A 21,376-nucleotide genomic window follows, 5' to 3' on the forward strand; every position below is an offset into this window, starting at 1 on the left:
GTTTTATATGTTAAAGCAAGTTACTTGATTTTTTAACTTTAGCTACCAGAATCTAATGTTGAGGTTAAAATTAAAACCTGTATGATTAAGTGGATATTAACTAAATTACAGACAGATTGGGGGGAGGAGAAAAAAAGCATAGATTTACTTAGATAATGAATACCTATATGTGAATTTTCCCTGTATTAGCCTTTTCTAATTCCTGATTTCTTCCCCACATTTCCTTAATTACATAAAATGTTGAGGGAAAAGCAATTGATTTATCTTAGGAAAGCTACTTGCTCTTTGGTTGTGGAGCAATGATTCTTTACAGGCAGCTTCTGAAAAAATAATTGTTAAAATGTTTAACACATTGCTGCAAAATTTGCCTGATCACAGATGGATGTCTGGATGGAGATCCATCAGTAAATACAGCCTGAATTATGAGTCTTCTGTGTGTCTTTATGGGGATCAAAAGATGTTCAATCAGCAGTCTTAGGTTTTGGGCTAACAGTGGTCATGCATTAAATATAAAAGTCACAGATACTTTCTTTAACTTGAGTTTTGAAGCACTTGATGCAAAGTAAGTTTATGTTTCAAAAAAAGTCAAAACCCTCTTAACTCTTGAATTAATTCTGATTACCTTTATATTCCATATGGTTTCTTTGACATACTGCATAAGAAGCCTCCCTTTGCTTCCTAAACAAAGGAGTTATCTGTACAGTGTAGAAGAACAAATTAGAGATTTCTGTTAAAAAACCCCAAGCTGTGAGGAAATGAAATTTGAGCTGCTTTTGCTGTAAGAGTAAGCTAAGGGTAATGGTTTGATATATTGCATTATGATGTGTATGGTAGACCTCTTAGTTTGGGATTCGGCTATAGCAGGTGTGGTGCATATCGATACAAAGTAGCAGTTGCTAGAACATTCAAAAGAGTAAGTAAACAGCTTTTAAAAGAAGAGCAGTCTTTTAGCAGCAGCACATAAAGATTTTTGGTACTTTTAAAGGTGATTTTATGGTTTTGTATTACAGTATTTTTTCCTTGAGATACAAGATGTTAGAATGATGTGTCTAAGCCCTCATGATGATTCTAAATAAAGGAGGCAAAAAGCAAGGTTGTTTAGGTGCACAGACTTAAATTGCTCAGCAGCCCTCTAGCTCTATATTGGATTGGCTTTGGAAGGCTTCTTTGCTTTTAGGTAGGGACAGGAGAGAGTGTTTCTGTTTACTTTGAGTGTGGATTTTACCCACATCTTACAGAGGCTGAAAAAGCACTGTAACTTTTATGGCAGGAATTTAATGTATTGCTTTGTTTAAAGATGTGAGAGTGGCAATATAAAGTGAAATGAAATGAGCCTGTGCTGTAAATAACGATATTGAATTGCATGCCTTCATCTGTGTATAATTTTTATACTTTTCAAATGTCTATATTTGAAATATGCACTTGCTATGCCTTTGGGGAGTGTGGTGCTTCGTGCATAACATAATGGGCACCCAGTCACTGCAGCAATGGGAGGTACAGCACAACCTCAGCAAGCACTCTAAACAGAATATCAGAAATCATTTGGAATATCTAGTTACTGTTATTTTTGGGAAACTCCTGTGCATTTCAAACGTGAAGAAATGGTTTATGTTGCAGGGGGGATGAATCTTGAAACTGCTATGGAACTTTGTGGTATATAACACGGGGTTTTGTGGTTTGCTTGTTTTTTTTGGTTTTTTTTCCATCTAGATATTGCTTCTGCATTTGTGGCACCAGTGGATCTTCAGGCTTACCCAATGTATTGCACTGTTGTGGCATATCCCACAGACCTCAGTACGATTAAGCAAAGACTGGAAAGCAGATTTTACAGGTTAGATCCAATTCTCAGTTCTGCTGTGATCTACGAGCGGCTGTATTTTTGGTAGCTCTTTGTCTTGTCATACCAAACTAGGAGGTGGCTATGGGTGCGCGCTTTTACTTCCTTTCATCTTCTATCCTCGATCTAGGTTTCCGTTTTCTAAAACTCAACAATGGATTGAACATCTCCAAAGTATATTTTCGAACTATATGGCGTTCAAATTCCTGATTATGTAAATGACTTATGCCATGTGAGATTCAAACTGCAGGGTCAGTAAAGTGACTTTTAGGCCAAAGGATAAAGTTTCCACTAATAGTTTTTAAAGTACTTTCAAAATTTAATAAGAGAAACCTTAGAAATATCTCAAGTGTTTTTTTTTGTCCTGATGTGCTTTAGAAAATATTCTTGTATCACTTAAGCAGCTACATAGAATCTGACTTCTTGAATTATTGGTGTTGAACTTCAGAGTTGTTGTACAACAAAAAAAACTTACACTTTTGGATACTGTTTTGATATTTTCTTAAACTGATTTCAATTGCTGTGGGGTGTTTTTTGTTTTTTTTTTTTTTTTTTTTTTTTTAGTAAATATCTATATGGGAGTATAGTTCTTTAAATTACGTCATTTTCCTTGAGTTTTTGTTCTATTTCTCGTTTGAAAATCAGTGTCACTTTAGTTTCTTTTGAATAAATATGGATAGGATTTTATTTTGGGCCCAATTTCAAAGTTAATTTTTATTGTTTTATACATGCTAAATGAAGACTGAATTCTAAACTAAATTTGCTTTTTCATTTTCAAAATAGCGTCTGTTTTTTATCATTCTATTGCAATATTGAATTCCCTGTTTATTGTGTCATATGAGGTAATCCAGCTTTCTCTTCTATAATTCACTGCTTTGCTGTCAGATGGATTTTTGCTGGATTTTGTTTCTCTTGTGAAAAGAGAAAGCAGTTATTTTTGGTAATTAACACACCTTCAATAAATGGACTGAGTTTGAAATATTGCTGAGGCCTAGTTAGGTAATAACCTACCACATTGTATTGCACTTTGCAGTGATTTATGTATATATATATATATATATATATATATATGTTTGGTGGATTGTTCAGATCACTTTTGATTTTTGGTGGTTTTTCATGAGGCTTGCCGTAAAACTGTAACTTTTATGCCGTCAGTCATTACTATCTTCTTATTTTATCTTTTTTAGATTTTGATCTATTTTTTCAGTTATTCTGCTTCTGTGCATAATTTTTTATAATGTGGCTATTCTATAGTTAGGTTATTAAATCTGTGGAAATATGATTGTTGTCTGTCAGAAAAAGGTATACTCTAAAACATTTATATTACTACTTTGTTAATCCTTAACTGAGTTCAAAGGCGATGTAGGATGGTTATATACATCATAATGGAAAAATAAAAGCTGAAGTGTCACAGCTGAGTTTTCCTGAGGGGTGTCAGCTGTATGTTCTTAAAGCCATTTGTATAGATCACCACAGAATATAACATAGAATGGGAAGCCAGAGGAAGCTGCCTGCTGCTGGTCACTGAGGGCAGCATATCTGATGTGCACATTTTCTGATGTAAGGGAAAACAGTGATGCATGAGAAGAAGGCTGTAATGTTTTTTTCCCTGCTCATATACATTGTTAGAAATTGTCCTTATTTCTTTTTCCTTTTCTGCCAACTGTTTTGATGCAGACGCCTTTCTTCGTTAATGTGGGAAGTCCGGTACATCGAACACAATACTCGCACATTTAACGAACCTGGAAGTCCTATTGTCAAATCTGCCAAATTTGTCACAGATCTTCTGCTACACTTCATAAAGTGAGTTACTTAGTAGGTCTCTTATTCCTATCTCTTTCCAAGGCAAGAGCCTTTTTATATCTGAATTCTAAAATAAGATAGTTCTGCACTTTAAATAAACCTGTTGTCCGCTATTGGGGCAGAAGAGAATAGAGCTTATGTTGACAAAGAATTCATAAGTTTGCAAAACAAGTTTTGTAATACATTGAGTGGCATAGATTGGCATGGCATTTTATTTTGAGAGACTTTCTCCTAAATGATAAAAATGGGTTTGAGTTCATGGAGTTACAGATCTTCATTAAGTTACCGATATATTCATTGCTAAGTTAGGAGTTCTAATTTTGAGTTTAATACTGGCTGTGTTAACATAATTCTAAAATCTGGATTACAATTTATAATAGCTCTGAAAATGATGTTTTATATGTTTGCAAAGTAAAAATTAAAGGCTTTGTAGTCAACTGAAGTTGTAGCTGTCTTTCAAACATTCTATTATTATCTATAGACAAGCTCACTGACAAATATTTAAGACCTTTCAGTCAGTTGACACATCTACAGAACTGAAGTTTGTAAGAACTTACTATGCCCACAGCCTTGGTTTGCTTGTACACAATGAGCACTGCTGTTTCTACCTTGTAGACACAGCAAGATACTTCATTAGTTTAACAAAAATTGTGACATTTTTAGTGATTTATTTTGTCAGTGTTAAATTGAATCAAGTTATTTTTTATTTGTGTGTTCTTAAAAAAAATTAGAACTCTGTTTAGTATTTGGAAATCTAGGACTTTGAGTCCATAAATAAATCTTCAATTTCTCTAGTACCTGTGATTTCTGATATTTTCTGGAAAATATAAAACACTTTACTGCTTTAGACATTAAAAGTTTTAGTGAAGTATATACCATTAGGAACAGATACATATCTAAAGGGCTTTTGTGTTACTAATTTTATTCTTTAACATCTTTGTCCTACATGTTTTTCTTTCTGATTAATTAAACAGTTCAGGGTTTTTCAAAGTGTATGTAGCTCAGAGTTTTTCAAAGTGTATGTTTTTAATTGGCTTAGTTAAATTAGTGGATATTCTTGGATATACTTATTTAATAATGGGCTATAGCTTGAGTCCATTAATATTAATGTGGCTTGAGTCTATTAATTTTAGTGAACTAGCAATACATGTAAAGCCCAGACTTGATGGTTGTAACTGTAAGGTAGAACACCTAGACAATGGGAAGTAAAGCCCATGGTTCTAAGGAGATTAAAATATCTAGATGCCTCTGAGAATATATGTCTTAGTTTCTTATGTTACCCACGTATCTTAAAGAGCTGAAAATGGACGGTGGGTGTTGCAGTTAGTTTATCTTTTTTTATCTTCTCTCACAGTTGTTCTAGTGGTAATGGCAGTAGCCTGTATTAGGGATTCTGATTCCATGTGGAGTTGCTGAGTGTTTACAGTTACAAGTGGTAAAAGTGTTACAAACCACTTTTCTTCCCAGTGGTTTATATTGCTACATAGTAGAACACCTTTGAGCTTTCCTTTGTAGAGGAGTTTTACCTGTTAATCAAGAATTGAGAATCAGCGTGTTTTGCTGATTTCATTATGCAGGTTTATGCAATAACAGTGTTAGTCCTTCCACACTTGCATTTCAAATGTCATACATTATGAGTGCTAAATTATTAAATTTCACTTTTGTACAATGAATGTATTGTGATGCTCCTTAAAACGCTAGATGGGCCTCAAATCTTTTATATAGTACAGGATTAGGTTTTTCTGATGCTGGCAAATGCACGGTAAAGGATTATGATTTTTAATTTTAAAACTTTGGCACTGTTAAGTGATCTATATTTTACAACTTTTTGAACAGACGGTTAGCTTGACTTATTAGTTCAATTTTCTTAGTATTCATATAGCACTAAACACATTCTCATTTTATTTGGGAACGGCTTCATAAATATTTTCCTTCTCCTAAGCAAATTACAGTTTATTCCACAGGTGATGAGAGAAAATAAACATTAGCTTGTGTTTCTTTTTACAGAGACCAGAGCTGCTATGACATAATTCCATTATACAACGCAATGAAGAAGAAAGTGTTGTCTGACTCTGATGAGGTAAGTGGTTGTGTCTTGGGCACTGGCATTGATATGCTGGAGAAACAAGACCACTGTCTGTCCTGTGGAGGATCAAAGTACTGGTTTCAGTCACTGCTGGGAAGTGGAGTGTACTTTTCTGTCAGTACAATGTTTCTTCTTGTCAGCTGGGAAACTGGGTGAAAATCCAGCCTCCTGTCTTCCTTTAGTGCAGAGAGCTTTAATAGCTTGCTGGAGGATGCTGATTAGATTTCTGAGAGGTTCTCAAAATTGACAGTCATATGAAATGCTTCTCAGAGGGATGGGGGTAGGACTGTAAAGACTCAAATTATAAGTTTAAAATATAAAAGAACTTGCCTACTTATATATGCTTATATTTTTTAACCTTTTTATGCGACTCATTATCTTGCTCAAAGGAAGAAGAGAAAGACACAAATGTGCCAGGGACTTCCACTAGAAAAAGAAAGGTAAATGTTTTTAATTTTTTATATTTATATATTTAGTGCTACAATTGCTAAAATGTATTTGTAAACAATGGAATGTAAAACTGAAATATTTCTAGTATTGTGTAATGTCAGCTTTTTGAAGGTTTTGGACTTAGTGATATGTAGAACAACATATCACTACTGAAGTGTTCAATGTATAAGTATTTCTGTCTGTGCTGCTGCATGTTGTGAATTCATTTATATCCTGTGGGGTAACTCTTCCATTAGATTTTGTAAAAGCAGCTATTTTATTTAATATACACCAGGCAATATTGTCATTTCAGGACCATCAGCCGAAGCGGCGGCTACGTAATAGGGCTCAGTCATATGACATTCAGTCATGGAAGAAGCAATGCCAGGAGCTGCTGAATCTCATTTTTCAGTGTGAAGACTCTGAACCATTTCGACAACCAGTGGATCTGCTTGAGTATCCAGTGAGTATTTTAGAACAAGATGACTGGTTATAATCCAGTTGTTAAGTGGTGGGTTGGTTTGGTTTTTTTTTTAACTTTGACCATTCCTTTAGTTCTTTCAGTTGAAACTTCAGGCAGTTGTAGTGACAGAATTCTTTTCATCACTTCACTGTCACTTGTTTAATGATGTTTACTGTTTTTTTCAACTAATTTCAAAATAAATAATACCTCTCTGCTCTCTCAGATACTTCTGTTGGAAAATATTTTATATTCAGGGATGCTTATGTTATTAAGTAGATTACAGCTTTTAAAGTAAATTACAGCTTTTGCAATTAAGATGTCTTTCGTTTTCTGACACAAAAATGGTCATATGTATGAAATGCGTATATATGGTTGCTGCATGTGATGTGTTGGCAAGGATCATTTGTTCCATTTCAGAGTATAAAAACTGAAAGTAAGATTATATGAAAACTTAAAGTAATAAAGTAAAGATTTTGCTTGCTTTCCTTCTAGCATATCTTAAATTCTGTAAAATAGGACTCCAGGGTGATTAACTTGGGCAAAATTAACTGTCTCAATTAGAGAAAAGAAATGCTTCTCTTTCAGAAGTCACTAATAGATCTGTCTTTACACTTCTGCAGCCACTGGGTACCATTATTTTTTAAGTAACCTAAACTTTATGCTGTGGCCAACTACAAGTGGTCCTATATATTTGAGACCCTCAAATGAGCTGATAGAGAGCACTCTACTAGGCTTAGGCATGAAACACACTGCTCCCTGGTGTCACAAGCCTGTTTAACATGCAGAGGCATTCCTGCAGGTTCTATTTGCTCTGATGGATTAACTTTAACTTTTTGGTTAAATTTGGTATTTAAGCTTTTTCTTGTATGAGCATGTCTCTGTTTCTTCCATTGCCTGGAAAAAAATTTTCGGTTGTTGGCTTGACTTGGGTCCTACCTAAACCTATGGAGTTTTTGATACTTCATTACATTCGTAAATTGTCAGGTCTCCATTTGGCAAACTGCTCAGGTTTCAGAAGGGATGTGATAAGCCTCTGATCAGGCTCAAGTATTCAAACTTCATATTTTAAAGCTAATATGTGAGAACAGTATTAGTCTTAGTCCTAAGTTTGAGCTGCTAAGCTGCCCAGAAGGCTTGTAGTCACACTTTCATATCACTGTTATCTTCATGTCAGTGTGTCAGTAATGCAACCCTTGGAACACCAAATTCTGAGCTCTGTGTTTCAGTAAATAGATTTATAAAATCAATTAAATCATCTATCAGTTAACTTCTAACCGTGACCCTGCTATGTTTGCAAGGGAGGTATGTTGTATATTAGTGGAAAGGGGAAAAATGTCTTCAGCAGTCTTCCATAGTTATTTAAAGAGGACATTTTGGTTAAACAGGTTTATCAAACCCATCCTAATGAAAGTGATATATTAAGGCTTGGGAGAAAAAATGTAATAAATTGTTTTGCTTATTTCCAAACAGGATTATAGAGATATTATTGATACTCCTATGGACTTTGCTACTGTTAGAGAAACACTGGAAGCTGGCAACTATGAGTCACCAATGGAGTTATGTAAAGATGTGAGACTTATTTTCAGCAATTCCAAGGCCTATACACCAAGTAAAAGATCAAGGGTAAGATTTTATTGTATTCCATTGTTGTTGTTTGCAAGAACACTTATATCTGAAAAATATAGGACCGAAAAAGCAGAGACAGTGTAATTTGATTGCTTTTAAAAAACAAGTTTATTTCTGTTCTTAAAATGTTAATATTTCTGAGAAACTATTGCAGCTTTATATTCAAAGGGAAAGAAATGTGTGCTTTTTAAATACCAAAAGTTCTGATGTTCTGCATGTGTGTTTCAAAAGTAAATATTAGAAAGTGTGTCTAAGTGGAAAACCACATGGAAGAAGAGTTCTGTAGAACCAGGATTATGAGTACAATAGTGATATTTAACCGATATTTTTGAGAAGAAACCAGATTTTCAAAACAAATACACAGGGGCCTTCTTTACTTTGAAGGTTGCCCCAAACTGAAACATCCAGGTATAGACAGAAGAGGATGTTGAAATTCTGTGCTGTTCACTACTGTGCAGTAGATTGTAACAAAGCTCTTAGGACTGCTGCGAAACAGGACAGTACAAACATGACAGCTCTTCATGCTGAGATGTCCTGCTAGTAGTAGGTGCAGTATCTGATAGTAGTTAAATTATGGAAGCATATTTACATGGGTTCAAGGCTTCTGTGTAGCTTTTCTTCTACTAATGTGTGTTAGGTTTTAAGACCAGAATTATTAACAGCTTTTATGTTTGGGTGCTCTAAATAGTTAATCATTAGGACTTCATTGTTTTAAGACCTAGGCACAAATTTCTTAGTAGGTGACTAGCAGGATCGGTGATTACTCTCCAGTCAGTAGCAGACAGGCCCATTCACTGTTGAGACTGCCATACCCCATAAAAGAATGACTCTTTCAGTTGCAGCAAATGGCAGGGCTTTTGGGGCAGGTCTGGATTCTTTTTGTGGTTTTTCTTTCTCTCCTTGACCTCATCATACCTGACATTAGATTTGTGTGTTCTTATAGATTCTTTTGACGTTTTCATTTTTTTCATGTTTCTTCCAAACAGACTGGTACAGTAATAAATCTGTCTTTGTTTTACTCAGAAGTGGAAGGTTCTTATGTCAAGAATCTTAATATTCTAGAACCTATGTGTTTTCAATGCATGCAACGTGTAGTTGAATGTGATGTTTTTACTATGTCATGCACATAAAATGACATAAAATATATGTAATTATATTTTAGCATCTTACTTGATGTCATTGATGCTAATTTGAACAGTAAACTGATGTCACTGATGCTTTCTTGAACAGTAAACCTAAAGTCATCAGAATTTTTTTTTTTTTTTCCCTTGGCATATCAGACACCCATTCCTTTGCATGCTGTCTCCAGTAACGTGCAGAATCTGTCAAACCTGTTGAGTCTGGTGCTCAGATGGTTTGTTGTGTCATTACTTTGTGTTTCATTGAAGGCACTGTGTCTCCTCAAAGTACAGGTCACTTTGGTGTTTTTTTCTGTTTCCAGAATTAATAGCAACTGTGCTCAAATAATTACTTGTGATCTAAATTGAATTTGGGAGTCTCTGTAAATCATCTGAGTCTAGAGATGGGAAAAAAAGGTGCACCTACATAATTCCAATACATTTATTATACCTGTTGCAGCCAACTTACTTGTAGTATTAATTCATCTATAAAAGGAATAGACTGGTGTTCAAATATAGGATATAACGATGCAAGTTAATAGAGCAGAAAATAAGATTTCTTGACCCTAGGTGTGATACAGCAAAAGTACATTAAGGATCTCTCTTTGTGATTTCTGTTGAAACTAGAAAGGGATACATTCTAGAAAGGCAATTGAAAGACTATTTTTTCCCATTTTTCCTTTTCTGTGTCATCTTCAGTTGTGATACACTTTTCAAAACCATTAAAATAGTTAAAGCAAACCTACACATGGGTTAGCATATATTTATTGAGACAGATTATAGATTTCCCTAAAACATTTCTATTTTACTCACTTTTTACTCTTCTAGCTATTGTTCGGTGATAAATAAGTAAAGGGACACTTTGGAAAAGTATCAAACTTGTTTACTGGCATTTCTTTTTCAGATCTACAGCATGAGCTTGCGCCTTTCTGCTTTCTTTGAAGAACACATAAGTTCTATTTTATCAGATTATAAATCTGCCCTACGCTTTCATAAAAGAAATACAATAAAGAAACGAAGGAAAAAAAGGAGTAGAAGCAGCTCAGTTTCCAGTAGTGTTGCATCCAGGTACATTAATTCCTTTACAGTATTCATGAAATGATGTGAAATTTTGACATACCTAAACAATAAAACTTAGTGTGTTTTTTTCTTAATACTTCCTTTACTATTCCCTATATTGCAGAATGGTAGCTTTGACATGCAAGTCCCTATGATGTGGAAGAGTTTTAAACTTTACTTAGAGCTATCCTAGTGTAAGTGCTTAAAATTCAAATAACTGCTAAATGTGTACAGTAAAACAGCATCGTTAGGATAGTGATGGCATCATGCTTTATCATATAACTATAGTATTTATTGTAAAGATTCACTTTCCAGAAGCTCACAACTTACATGAATTTCCACAGTAAATGCCATATTTTTAACATACTTCATGCAGAGGTGATTGTTTTACTCCCACAATCTCAGACACTAGCATTTAATTTTATTTATTCCTGTAAAATGACAATGTGGTCATCCAGGATACAAATTGTTACTCCTTTTGCAGCCCTGAAAGGAAGAGGAGATTAATAAAACCTCAGCTGAAGGCAGAAACTTCTGCCACTTCATCATCTTGTGCACCTGCACGTTCGACAGCGCTGAGACACGCTCCACCTCAGATGAACGGAAAAGCCGCTGAGGCCTCCTCCCTTGTGCGGACTCGAAGCAATAGGGGGATAACAGATGTGGCTGTTACAGAGCAACCATCTACTTCTTCAGGAGCAAAGCCTTTAACTATAAAGCCTTTAATTACAAAGCCTAATACTACTGCAGGGTCAGGAAAGTCAGGCAAGTTCAAATGCTTTTGGTTTTCTATTAATTAAGCCATGAATGTTTTTTAAGATAAAACTAGCTCTTTGGAAATCTAATATATTTCTCTCAGTTAAGACTGGGTCTGTTTTCAAACTGATGGGCCTTTGAGGTTCTTCAGAGGAAAATTGAACAAGTTAGGCTATGTTGTTTTATCTAGGCAGCTTTCTTCCTTTTGGATCACAGAGTCAAATTGTTTGTAGTAGAACATGAGTTCCATTTTAGCCCAACAAGATTGAAAGTAGTGTCAACTACTTAAGTTGATAATTTGTTTTCTTTTTATCCTTCTAGTACTGGAGAATTCAACCAAACATTCCAAGAACCAGAATATTGTATCAAACCCTTCCCCGTCTGATTACAGTCATAGCACTAGGAATAACTCCACGAAAGAAAATCCCGAGAAAGAGAAGCAAATCAAGCGCAAAGTAAAATCTTCCACTCTTAATCCACAAGGTACCAAATTTCTCTGGAACTTCCTCCCCACCCTCAGAGTTATTGATGTAGTGACTGTAGTGTTGTACTTTAGTTGTGGTAATTTGGGGGTAGGGAAATTAGAATGCATTACGATTTAGCAGAATATGGAAATCTAATGGAACAACTCAGTCACCATTAGTTTCCTTCTTGATGAATCAGCACGGTTTTGACTACTCTTAACACCATTTCCATGGTGTGATAACTGTTGTCTAGATGATTTTGAGATGTTAACATATCTGTACCTTAATTTAAATTATTACAAATGTAATGTTAAAAGTTCCTAAATTCCAAAGCCTACTTCTGCGTGGTCACACTTCAAATCCTGTATGTTTAATCACATAAAACGTCTGTGGGTTATATTTGGGTCAGTAACACTGAGTGTAATAACATTCTGCACAGGACCAATCATAAAGATCAGAGGACCCCAGTTGCAAATTCATTCTTTCATTTTTTGGCACAGCAAAAAACCTATGCAGTGTTTACTGCTTCTATTTAGTATATTTGAATGGCCTGCTTGGACCTAGTTCATGAAATCTCCTGAGTGAGCTTGCTTGGTCTTTTGATGTCAGAATACCTTAAAATTCAAAGCTTCTGTGGAAGCTGAAATAAGATCTCCTAGTCAGAAAGCTTTCCTATTTATGAAGGAGCTTTGAACTGTTTGGAAGATGCTTGAAGCAGGCAGATCCACTAAATATCTTTTCTCTGAAAATGGGGACACAGTAGTCTGCAAATTGGGTCCCATCTAATTAATCTGCCTACTCCTTGTAGTCCTCTCCCCAAGGAGTTCTTTCTTACTCATCCATGCTTCTGAAAAAGTAGCTCATGGTCTGATAAGTTAAATCATCTGTTCATTGCTTGTAAGCGTGGTCACAAAGGCCCCAGCTGTTCCCACACTGCATGGCTAAATATGTAGCTGTTATAGGATGGGATGTCAGGGATTTCTGAAACTGTTGACATGGTCCTGCCTCCTTACATCCACTCATAGGACAGAGGAGGTCTGTGCTTTTAGTGCATGATGGTGCACATTCAAACACAGCAGAAGCTGTGCATGGGTGTTTCATGAAAGGGCTGCAGAAACTATCATGCTGGCTGTGAGCCTGTTCTTGGCCATATTTTAGGCAAGGCTGTGGTGTCAGAACATTTTTCTAAGAGGTCCAGTGATGTGCCCCTCTGAGGAAGTTGATTATCCCTCATGTAATGAAAACTCATACCCTGTAAAAGTCTTCAAGCAAGTACATTCTGCTGTCTGTTAGTGTGAGAAATCTGCAAAAATTTGATACAAAAGATGCTACCTCAGGTTGAAAGAAAATCTTCATTTCTCTAGAGATGACTTACTGTGAAGCATTCCCAATCCTTGCACCATTCACTTCTTCAGCAACCTTTTGCTGTTGCAGATACAAAATAGGAGTTTTGTCCACTGGCGTTGTATCATCTGAGAAAAACCCGTCAGCCCTTCCCTTTTTTCCCTTCTTTTTTCCCCCAACCCTGCATTTTTCCTGGCTTTTTGTTTCTTGGGGTTTTTTTCCTTGCAGCTACCACGTGCTAAATCCAACTAGAAGTTAGTACCTCATTCCATTGTAGAATGAAACTCTCTGAGCTCAACTTTGGGTTTCTTAGATTTTGACAGATTGGCAACCACTGTGAATCCATTCAGATATTTTTGTAAGAGTTTTATTAAGGCAGCGTGAAAATGAATGTAAATGCAAATCTGTTATGTGACGTGTACATTTCTGTGCCATTTCTTTACAGCAGATTGCAAGAATAATGCTTTGGCATCAGGAAGCATTCAGGTAAACGGACATGGAGGACAGCCTTTGAAACCTCCAGTTAAAAGAGGTCCTGGACGGAAGCCCAAGGTGGAAACTAACAACAGTAGCTGTGAAGTGGTGGTGCACAAGAAAAGAGGCAGGAAACCAAAAAAGCTACAAATTGTTGAACAGCAAAAGGTTGCAGAGCAGAATACAGTCCAGACCACAAGGGATATACCAGAGGAAGCCTCTGTTTCTACTGCATGCAATTCTCTTTCTGAAAATAATGTGAAGGAAGACTTGTTACAAAAAAAAGGCCGAGGGGGTAGAAAGCCAAAAAGGAAGATAAAGAGCCGCCAGCCAGGCGCAGACCTCTTAGCTCCTGCAAATGTTAAAATGCAAACAAGAAGCAGGAGGAAAAAGACACACGAGCCTATGGAGGAGGGTTCTGAAGAGCTTAAAGATTCTGAACCTCACATGAGAACTAGAAACCAGGGTAGGAGGACAGCCTTTTACAATGAAGATGACTCTGAGGAAGAGCAAAGGCAGCTATTGTTTGAAGACACCTCCTTAACTTTTGGAACTTCAAGCAGAGGCAGAGTCCGAAAGTTGACTGAAAAAGCAAAAGCTAATTTAATTGGTTGGTAATTTTTACCAAGGGTTTTACTTCAGAATGCTATGAAGCAGGTACAGTTAAGGAAGAGCAGAACAGACTTCTGCTTCCCTGCTGCTATTATGGGTTAGAAGAGTATGCTCTGATTTGAGGAGAAAAATTTAGCAAAATGATAAACTGAAAGAACATTCTTTGAAAGAAATATATATTTTAAACTTTTGCTATTTATTGCCCTCCAAATAGGTTCTACATTTCAACAGTTGTTTTGTTCACAGTTAAGAATAATTGAAGCAATTTCTGACTGACGTACAGAGTTCAGAGCTACTCTGCTCAAGTAGTATATAGTATCTCTACACAATTGAAAAAAGGTAATAAAACTTTTAATTGCCACAAATTGAAAACAGAAATCTATTTTTGACCAAGCAAGATACACTTTGATTGTAAAGTCAAGTCGCCTAGGAAGGCAGACTTTGGCAAAAAGTGGCAGTAAATTCACTTGCGTTTCTATTCAATAATACAATACCAAACTTTGCTAATCTGAAAAAGTTTAATTTCAGTTGTGATGGAATGTTCAGCTGCAAAAGAAGCCTAGCACAGGCCATTGTTTATCCAAGTTCTGCCAAACATAGCAAAAATGTAATCACAATTATATATATCCACATTGGAAAAAGTTTGACTAATGTCTAATTTTTCAGACCTTGATTCTTGTATCAATCACTAAATCTCTGTTTATTGTGCCAAAGACTGAGAATCAGTGCAGTGGAAAACCTTTTTTTCTTTTTGAGTGTCAGTACAGCATACCATTTGCAGTGATAAAAGCTGTGTCTTGTTTTAAATAGTAAGTTGTTAACATTGTTCTGAAATGTATCCTTTTTGGTACTTCTGGTAGAAAATAATGCACTGGTGGGGTCCTTTGACAGAGATGTTTTAGTCTAAATGTATAATTGGTTAAAGGATTCAAGGAAATTACAGGACAGGTATGGAATTATGATGTTTACTTTCTGATCCAGATTGATTGTTGTTTCTACAACTTTAGACATGCTTAAGAGGCTGAAATGACCTACAAAGAATAGTGTATGTGTATATATTAATATATACATAAACACATATGTCTAAAATATTACCCAGGTATAAATTTTTTTCAGGATTTTTTAGATAGCACTAGAATTGAAAATTTTAAAATATCATACTTTATAGTTTAATTTTAAGGGGAAGATTGGTTATTTTCAATTATTAGGGTTAAAAGGCCAAATCACTTTTTATGCAATCATGTTTTATACAGTGGTCTCATTGCACATTGTGTTTTTCTGCACTTTTTATGGTATATCACGCTGACATATGTCAATATACACCCTAAAGAAAAATTCCATTTAATGATTGTGCCTTGTATTCTATTATTTCTTGCATCCTTACTAAAATTAAGTTGTCTATTGTAAATGATAACTATATGACTTAGGGGAATGTATTGTTATATGTACTGCTCTGGAAAAGAAAAGCAGTTATTTATTTGTTTAAGGTACATTTAGTTATTTTATACCTTTACAAACAAACCTTAATACCATTTTCTATCATTTAAAGTATTGTCCAGTTTCAAGGAAAAAACATACCTAAGTAGTCGTATTTACTGAGATCTGGTATGGTACAAAAATGTAACCAAAATTTTCTGGTTATACTTTTTTTTTGTTTTTACGCATTATCTGCAATGTCTGGAAGGGAAGACATGCAGAATTAAGATCTTAAGTTTGCACAGATTCTGTGTATGTATTTGAGGCCTGATTCTTCACTCTTTATTTTCTTACCAAAAAAAGCCTAAAAGTTTGAAGAAAGAATATTGGTATTTTCCACCAAGAGTAACAGAAATAGGCTACTGTGGATAGCAGATTAGTATCCACCATACCTAGTTTTAGGTAGTTCATTTTGCTACAAAAAATGGCTGAGATATTTTCCAGATCCTCTTTGAATTGTTATGGATTTTAATTTGGGGGCCAGGGATTAGTTTGTATTTGATTTGTTGGCATATTTATTTTTTTCTAACAAGTATTTCTTTATCATCGATTAAAACTGAGTCACTAAACATGTGGTAAGGTAACAAGCTACGTTTGTACAGTTGCAATACAGCTTCACAATTCAAAACTGATTGATTCCACTTGTTAAATTTGTCAAATCTCATTGATGAAGGCAATCATTTGAAAATGTGTAATTTCCTGATGTTATCTGCATTGTAATATATAAAATAGATTATATCTAAAATTCATCTTCTGTATTTACTCCGTTTGTAATAATGTTTTACATGGCATGTTTATGTATATATTTATATATCAAAAATACCTTGTGTGTAAGTTTTGGAGACTGAAATAATCTGCATTCCCTTAACAGTAGGTAGAGGAGTGTACATCTTAATTTTACGAGGGTAGAAGGCCTTACCTGGAGAACATGGGTACTGCTTCCCACCCAGTAATATCGGTGACTTTAGCCAGTAAGTTTTTGATTCTTATTAGACACATTAATGTTTTCCTTTAAAAATAAACTGTGGATAATTTGGGTCAATTTTTTATAGAAGCAACACTAGACATTTATTAGAAATTAATACCAGATTTATTTAAAAGTTATATTTTTTATAATTTAATTTCACTAGGTTGCAAACTTTATTTATGAGACTTTAGTCACCATCAGACTGTATTTTGGTTGGGGAAAAATTTATTATTTGAGGTTGTTGTGAGATACTGTATCAATACAGAAAAAGAGCTTTTGATTACAGTCTTAGGTTTTGAAATGTGAGCAATAAACTATTGGTCAGTGTTCTGAAATAATTTAAGATCTATAGTTATATGCATGTTTTATAATGCCATCTCAAGTACCTAACAACTGGTTCAGAAAATGGAGTATCAAAACCTCATGTGATTGTTTTACATTTGCATTGTAAATAACATAGCTTCATAGTCACATACATGCAAATGATCTGGCAGCAATTAACTCAGTTTTATTCATTAAATTAATTTATATTTGACATGGATATAAGGATACTGTTCTGGTACTTCTATGCTATACTGGGAAGCGTTAAAATTGGTATTTGCTGCTGAGTGGTATCTCGATAACAGTGTGTTCTTTAACTGCCAGTGAGGAAATACTTCTGCTTCTGTCATAAGTGTGCTCTAAATGTTAAACAGGAATCATTGTGCCTGTGCCTACATACTTAACAACTCTTTAGCCACTCTGTTTCTGTTGTTAGTGTGTTCTCTGGGAACTGAACTGAAATCTTACCACTGTAGTGTTCATTATTATTGTCAATATTGAACTAGAGCTCTTTGTCACTTGGCAATGACCAGTGATACAACTTCACAGAGAAATGTCTTCCTCCAGTGATTCGACTGCTGTGATAAAGATTTACAGATGTTTATTTGTACAGTGTCTGGTTTGTACCTGTGATCAGTTTGTTGATAGACTTGTAAGGTTGAGTTGGTTGAGTTTAATATTACTATGGCTTAATATTTGTAAAGCTATTAATTGATAAAGGACCCTGATGCAGCACGTATAGATATTAATATCTATTAAAAAATAAGTTTTAGTGTAGAGACAGCTTATTCACTATACTGCTGTACAAATATTTTTAAGTACCAATTCTGTGCCAGAGGCTTTTGTCTTACCAAAAAAAGGACTACATGCAACACAAAAAATAGCCTGTCCATTCAGTAATTTCAAGCTTGTTACGATTTTTACACCACATTTTTAAATATTTTGCTCACATTTGCTGGATCAAGGACTACAAGTAAATTCTTTAGTGTGTAATTTGAATTTAGGCACATGTTAAATAGTTGATTGGTTCTATAAAATCAATAGGCTTAACTGGATGGGACCCTTTCACCCTGTATTTGTATAGTAGTTTGGAGGTGAGAGGTTTTCAAGCTCACTTTCTTCAACATTCACATTTTATTTGTAGCATGCGAATCTTGCTGAGGTAATTTTAACATCACTGGTCAATTAAAATATACCCATACCACAATATTTACATTGTGTCCCGACTCCCTTACCTTCTTCTAAAATAGTATATTTTGACAGTGGATTGTCAGTAGATTGTCAAACGTTTTTCTTTTTGCTTTTGTAACAGTGTTTTAAAATATTTAATTATAAGTCTGCTACAGTGCTGTGATAGAGAAGGTAGAGGATTTTGAAACCTCACCTAGAAACAGCACAAGCTCATTTTCTGTTTACGACCTAAATGAAGACAAATGAACTGTGTAAAATGAGTATATATTTTCTTTTATCCCTGAAGTTCTTGTAACAGTTCGGTTTCCAAGGGGACCTAGATATTCAACTGATAAAAGGGCTGTTAGTTTTCTGCTGTAAATTACTGTATATACATGTTTGTTTGTATGCAGAGGAAAGTGTATTACATTTCATAAATCTGGCCAAGGCTTGACAATGTGTTTCAAATAACAAATCTGGCATTGACAGCTTACGTAGCTTCTTGTTTTTGAACGGTGAATACAGCTTGCTCACTTTCTATGATGTCTGGGGAAAACAGCAGGTAGCTTTTAAACCAGAGCTAACCTCCAGGTGCTCTTGTGTTTCTGCAGATTTTGATGCGGGAATTCGCCATGTCAGTTTTACAGTGTGTTAGAGAAGGAAACATGCCAGGCAGCCAGATTAAAGGACAGCTTAAATTGCAGAAAAAGGTGATTAGCTGCTTCCCCCTCACCACCCCTCCCCCCCCCAAGGTTCTAACAGCCTCAAGGCACTCTAGAGAGAAACCTTATATGCTGCAATAAAATAAGGGTGAATAAATTTAGCTTTTAGGAGGTATGTAGTGAGACAAGTAGTCATTTGGGTCCTTTTTAATGCAGATAAATACATCAGGAAATTCACTTCAAATAATGCAAACAATACATTTTAGGGAGGGAAAGTAGTACTGTACTATGAATTTCTACACTGAAAGAACAAAGAATGAGGTCACACAAATTAGGAGTAGAAAGAAATAGAAGTACCTGTCATGTACTGTGTGATGTACATGTACTGTTTTGTGCTTACAACTGTGCAGGTCGGTTTGCTGATGCATTGAGACCATAGAGAAGTTACATTTTTGGACCATACTAAAACTGCAGAAGTGTGGTGGACAACTGGATAATGATCATGCGTGAATTAAAATTCTGTCATAATGTTTCAATATGTATAGAATGGAGCTCAACTTCAAGTAAATTACCTAGAAAGGTTAATTTTAAAACTGACAAATTTTCAGATTAAAAATTACACTTATTTTGTACAGAATTATGTAAAACACAAATCTGTTGTATGTAATGAGTAACAGTTTTGAAAACTATAATTCTTTAGCTTTATCAAGGCTTTTTTCCTTCCAGAAATCTAGATTATCATGTTATATATAACCTGAAGTATCTCACCAGGATAACAGTGCCCTTTCTTTTTGTACATATGGATTGGAAATTTCTTTACTGTTATGTGGACACTTTCTATGTTAGTTTTGATGCATAATACTTTGAATCCTTTTATACAAACTAGAATGTATGTGTAAGAATTACTGTCACTGCAATGTAGTAACTACAAACTTATTTTTAAATAAATAGAAAACATGTTTTTCTAAGCTGTCCAACAGTGTTTGTTTCTATCTGGTAATTTACTGTGCTATGGGATGATTGGTTGTGTGTTTTTCAGAACTCCTTAAATTCAGCTCCTCTTGATTCCTTGTGGAATATGGAATAGCTGTATCTGGTAGTATGGTATAGTGGGTAAGTGGGAACAGATAAAATTGTAATTGGAGCACTCCCTGACAGAGATCAGAATTTGCTATTTGGCAGGTGTTTTCACTAAGCCCTGCAGTTCAAGAGGCAATATAAAGGCAGTACTGTCTGGCACTGAAGACACTTCGTTGAGTCCTCTTAGCTCACCTTCATGTGTGCACCAGGGCACCTGCCTCTAACTCTGCAGGAAGCCTTCCCTGTTCAGGTGACAACTGTTTGTACCAGGGCTACATCCAATCCATGGAAATCTCTGCTTCCAACAGCTCTAGAAGAAGCTAGAAACACTTAAGCAGAGACAATCCCCTGCCTCTCTCCTCTAGAGTACTGGTCTGCAGCCTAGCTGCCCTGAGTGGGTGATGCCAGGGAAAGTCAACATAGGATGTGTTTCCACAAAACTGCACGGTTGGTTTGTTTATTTCTACATTTTTTTGTTCAATAGATGAAAGAAAAAAGAAATGTGGATTCTGTTTAATCTCACATTATTTGCTTTATCAGATGATCTTTTCCTTACGTTCCTTACCTGAAAACCCAAGGAAGTGATGGAAGAGACTCTCACTCACCTCACAGATGCAGGTATGTGTGCTTCTGAGCAACGGGAATGTGGAATGGTCACAGTGGAATGAACTGAGTTCCCTGTGACTTTCTAGACTCCATGTGAAGTCTAGCAAAAGCGAGACTTGTTTTAGCAACTGAGGAAAAATCTCTGTCCCAAGCTTGTGAGTTTTGCTCATTGGCGCATTCTGCTTGGAGAAAATCACTGAAGAATACTGAAAATATGACACACTTCGGTACTGCTGTTTTGTCCTGGAGGTAGGTGGTAGTTCTGGTGAATGTACATTTCCAGTATTGTAGCACAACAGTAATAGTAGTGTGCTCATCCAAGCATAAGCCACTCCAGGTCCAGGGTTTTAGTTTTGTTGTTGAGAATAGTCTTAAGCAGTTAATAACGTTTTCTTTGTTTTGAAAATATCTAAAAAAATATTTTCCTGTGTAACTCTGTACAAAGTCCTTAAAATACAATTGTATCCCTGTTCCCATTTCTGTGACGGGTATCTTTTGGAAACCTACTGTAGTTCTTTCACTTTGTGTAGAAATCAAGGCTTTGCTTAGTATTAACAGATGTTGTGAAATGGTACCTGGCAATGCTGTTGGAGCATGTGTTGATTTTAACACATTTTAATTTCAGCAGGAAATTAAACTCCAAACAAGCCACACCCCATCCCCTGCCCCTTCCAGTAAAGGAGAGACAAAAGAGGAGAGACTATGGGTAGAGATAACAACTTACTGAAACACGAAATGATGGAATAAGACACCCACAGTACAACACAAAAAGAGAAGGTGTTTCACCCACAGAAAGGTATTCACCACCAGGAACAAGAACAAAGGTGCCAGACACTCCCCATGGGTTATGTCCATGTGGCTTTTCCAAAGGCAATAGGATGATCATTCCTGCACGCTACCCACATGGTAGTCAGGAAACAAAGGCAATGTGGTGGAGGAGCTCCCAGGGCTAATATTTCCGAGCCTAAAATAATGGAAAACAGTGATAGACAAACCCCCCTGGAAGCTGAGTCATCTGAGAAA

The 21,376-nt window shown here is 35.5% G+C and overlaps 1 protein-coding gene across 3 annotated transcripts in view; it reads left to right on the forward strand.

Moving 5' to 3' along the window:
• LOC121339981 (pleckstrin homology domain interacting protein) overlaps positions 1 to 18,748 on the forward strand; it is a 106,606-nt gene extending 87,858 nt beyond the window's left edge. For 2 of the 3 annotated variants that reach the window (XM_041412280.1, XM_041412281.1), the window contains exons 31-40: positions 1,711 to 1,831; positions 3,515 to 3,640; positions 5,648 to 5,720; positions 6,116 to 6,166; positions 6,469 to 6,618; positions 8,089 to 8,241; positions 10,267 to 10,430; positions 10,906 to 11,186; positions 11,499 to 11,660; positions 13,431 to 18,748. In XM_041412280.1, the coding sequence (XP_041268214.1) occupies positions 1,711 to 1,831; positions 3,515 to 3,640; positions 5,648 to 5,720; positions 6,116 to 6,166; positions 6,469 to 6,618; positions 8,089 to 8,241; positions 10,267 to 10,430; positions 10,906 to 11,186; positions 11,499 to 11,660; positions 13,431 to 14,077 (1,928 nt within the window). In that variant the 3' untranslated portion in view covers positions 14,078 to 18,748. The remainder of the gene's footprint in view (positions 1 to 1,710; positions 1,832 to 3,514; positions 3,641 to 5,647; positions 5,721 to 6,115; positions 6,167 to 6,468; positions 6,619 to 8,088; positions 8,242 to 10,266; positions 10,431 to 10,905; positions 11,187 to 11,498; positions 11,661 to 13,430) is intronic. The other variant, XM_041412282.1, reaches the window with a different exon arrangement.
• The last annotated feature ends 2,628 nt before the right edge of the window (positions 18,749 to 21,376 follow it).

This window comes from Onychostruthus taczanowskii, unplaced genomic scaffold (assembly GCF_017590055.1).
Source record: "Onychostruthus taczanowskii isolate IOZ18803 unplaced genomic scaffold, ASM1759005v1 scaffold39, whole genome shotgun sequence".
NCBI classification, from domain to species: domain Eukaryota; kingdom Metazoa; phylum Chordata; class Aves; order Passeriformes; family Passeridae; genus Onychostruthus; species Onychostruthus taczanowskii.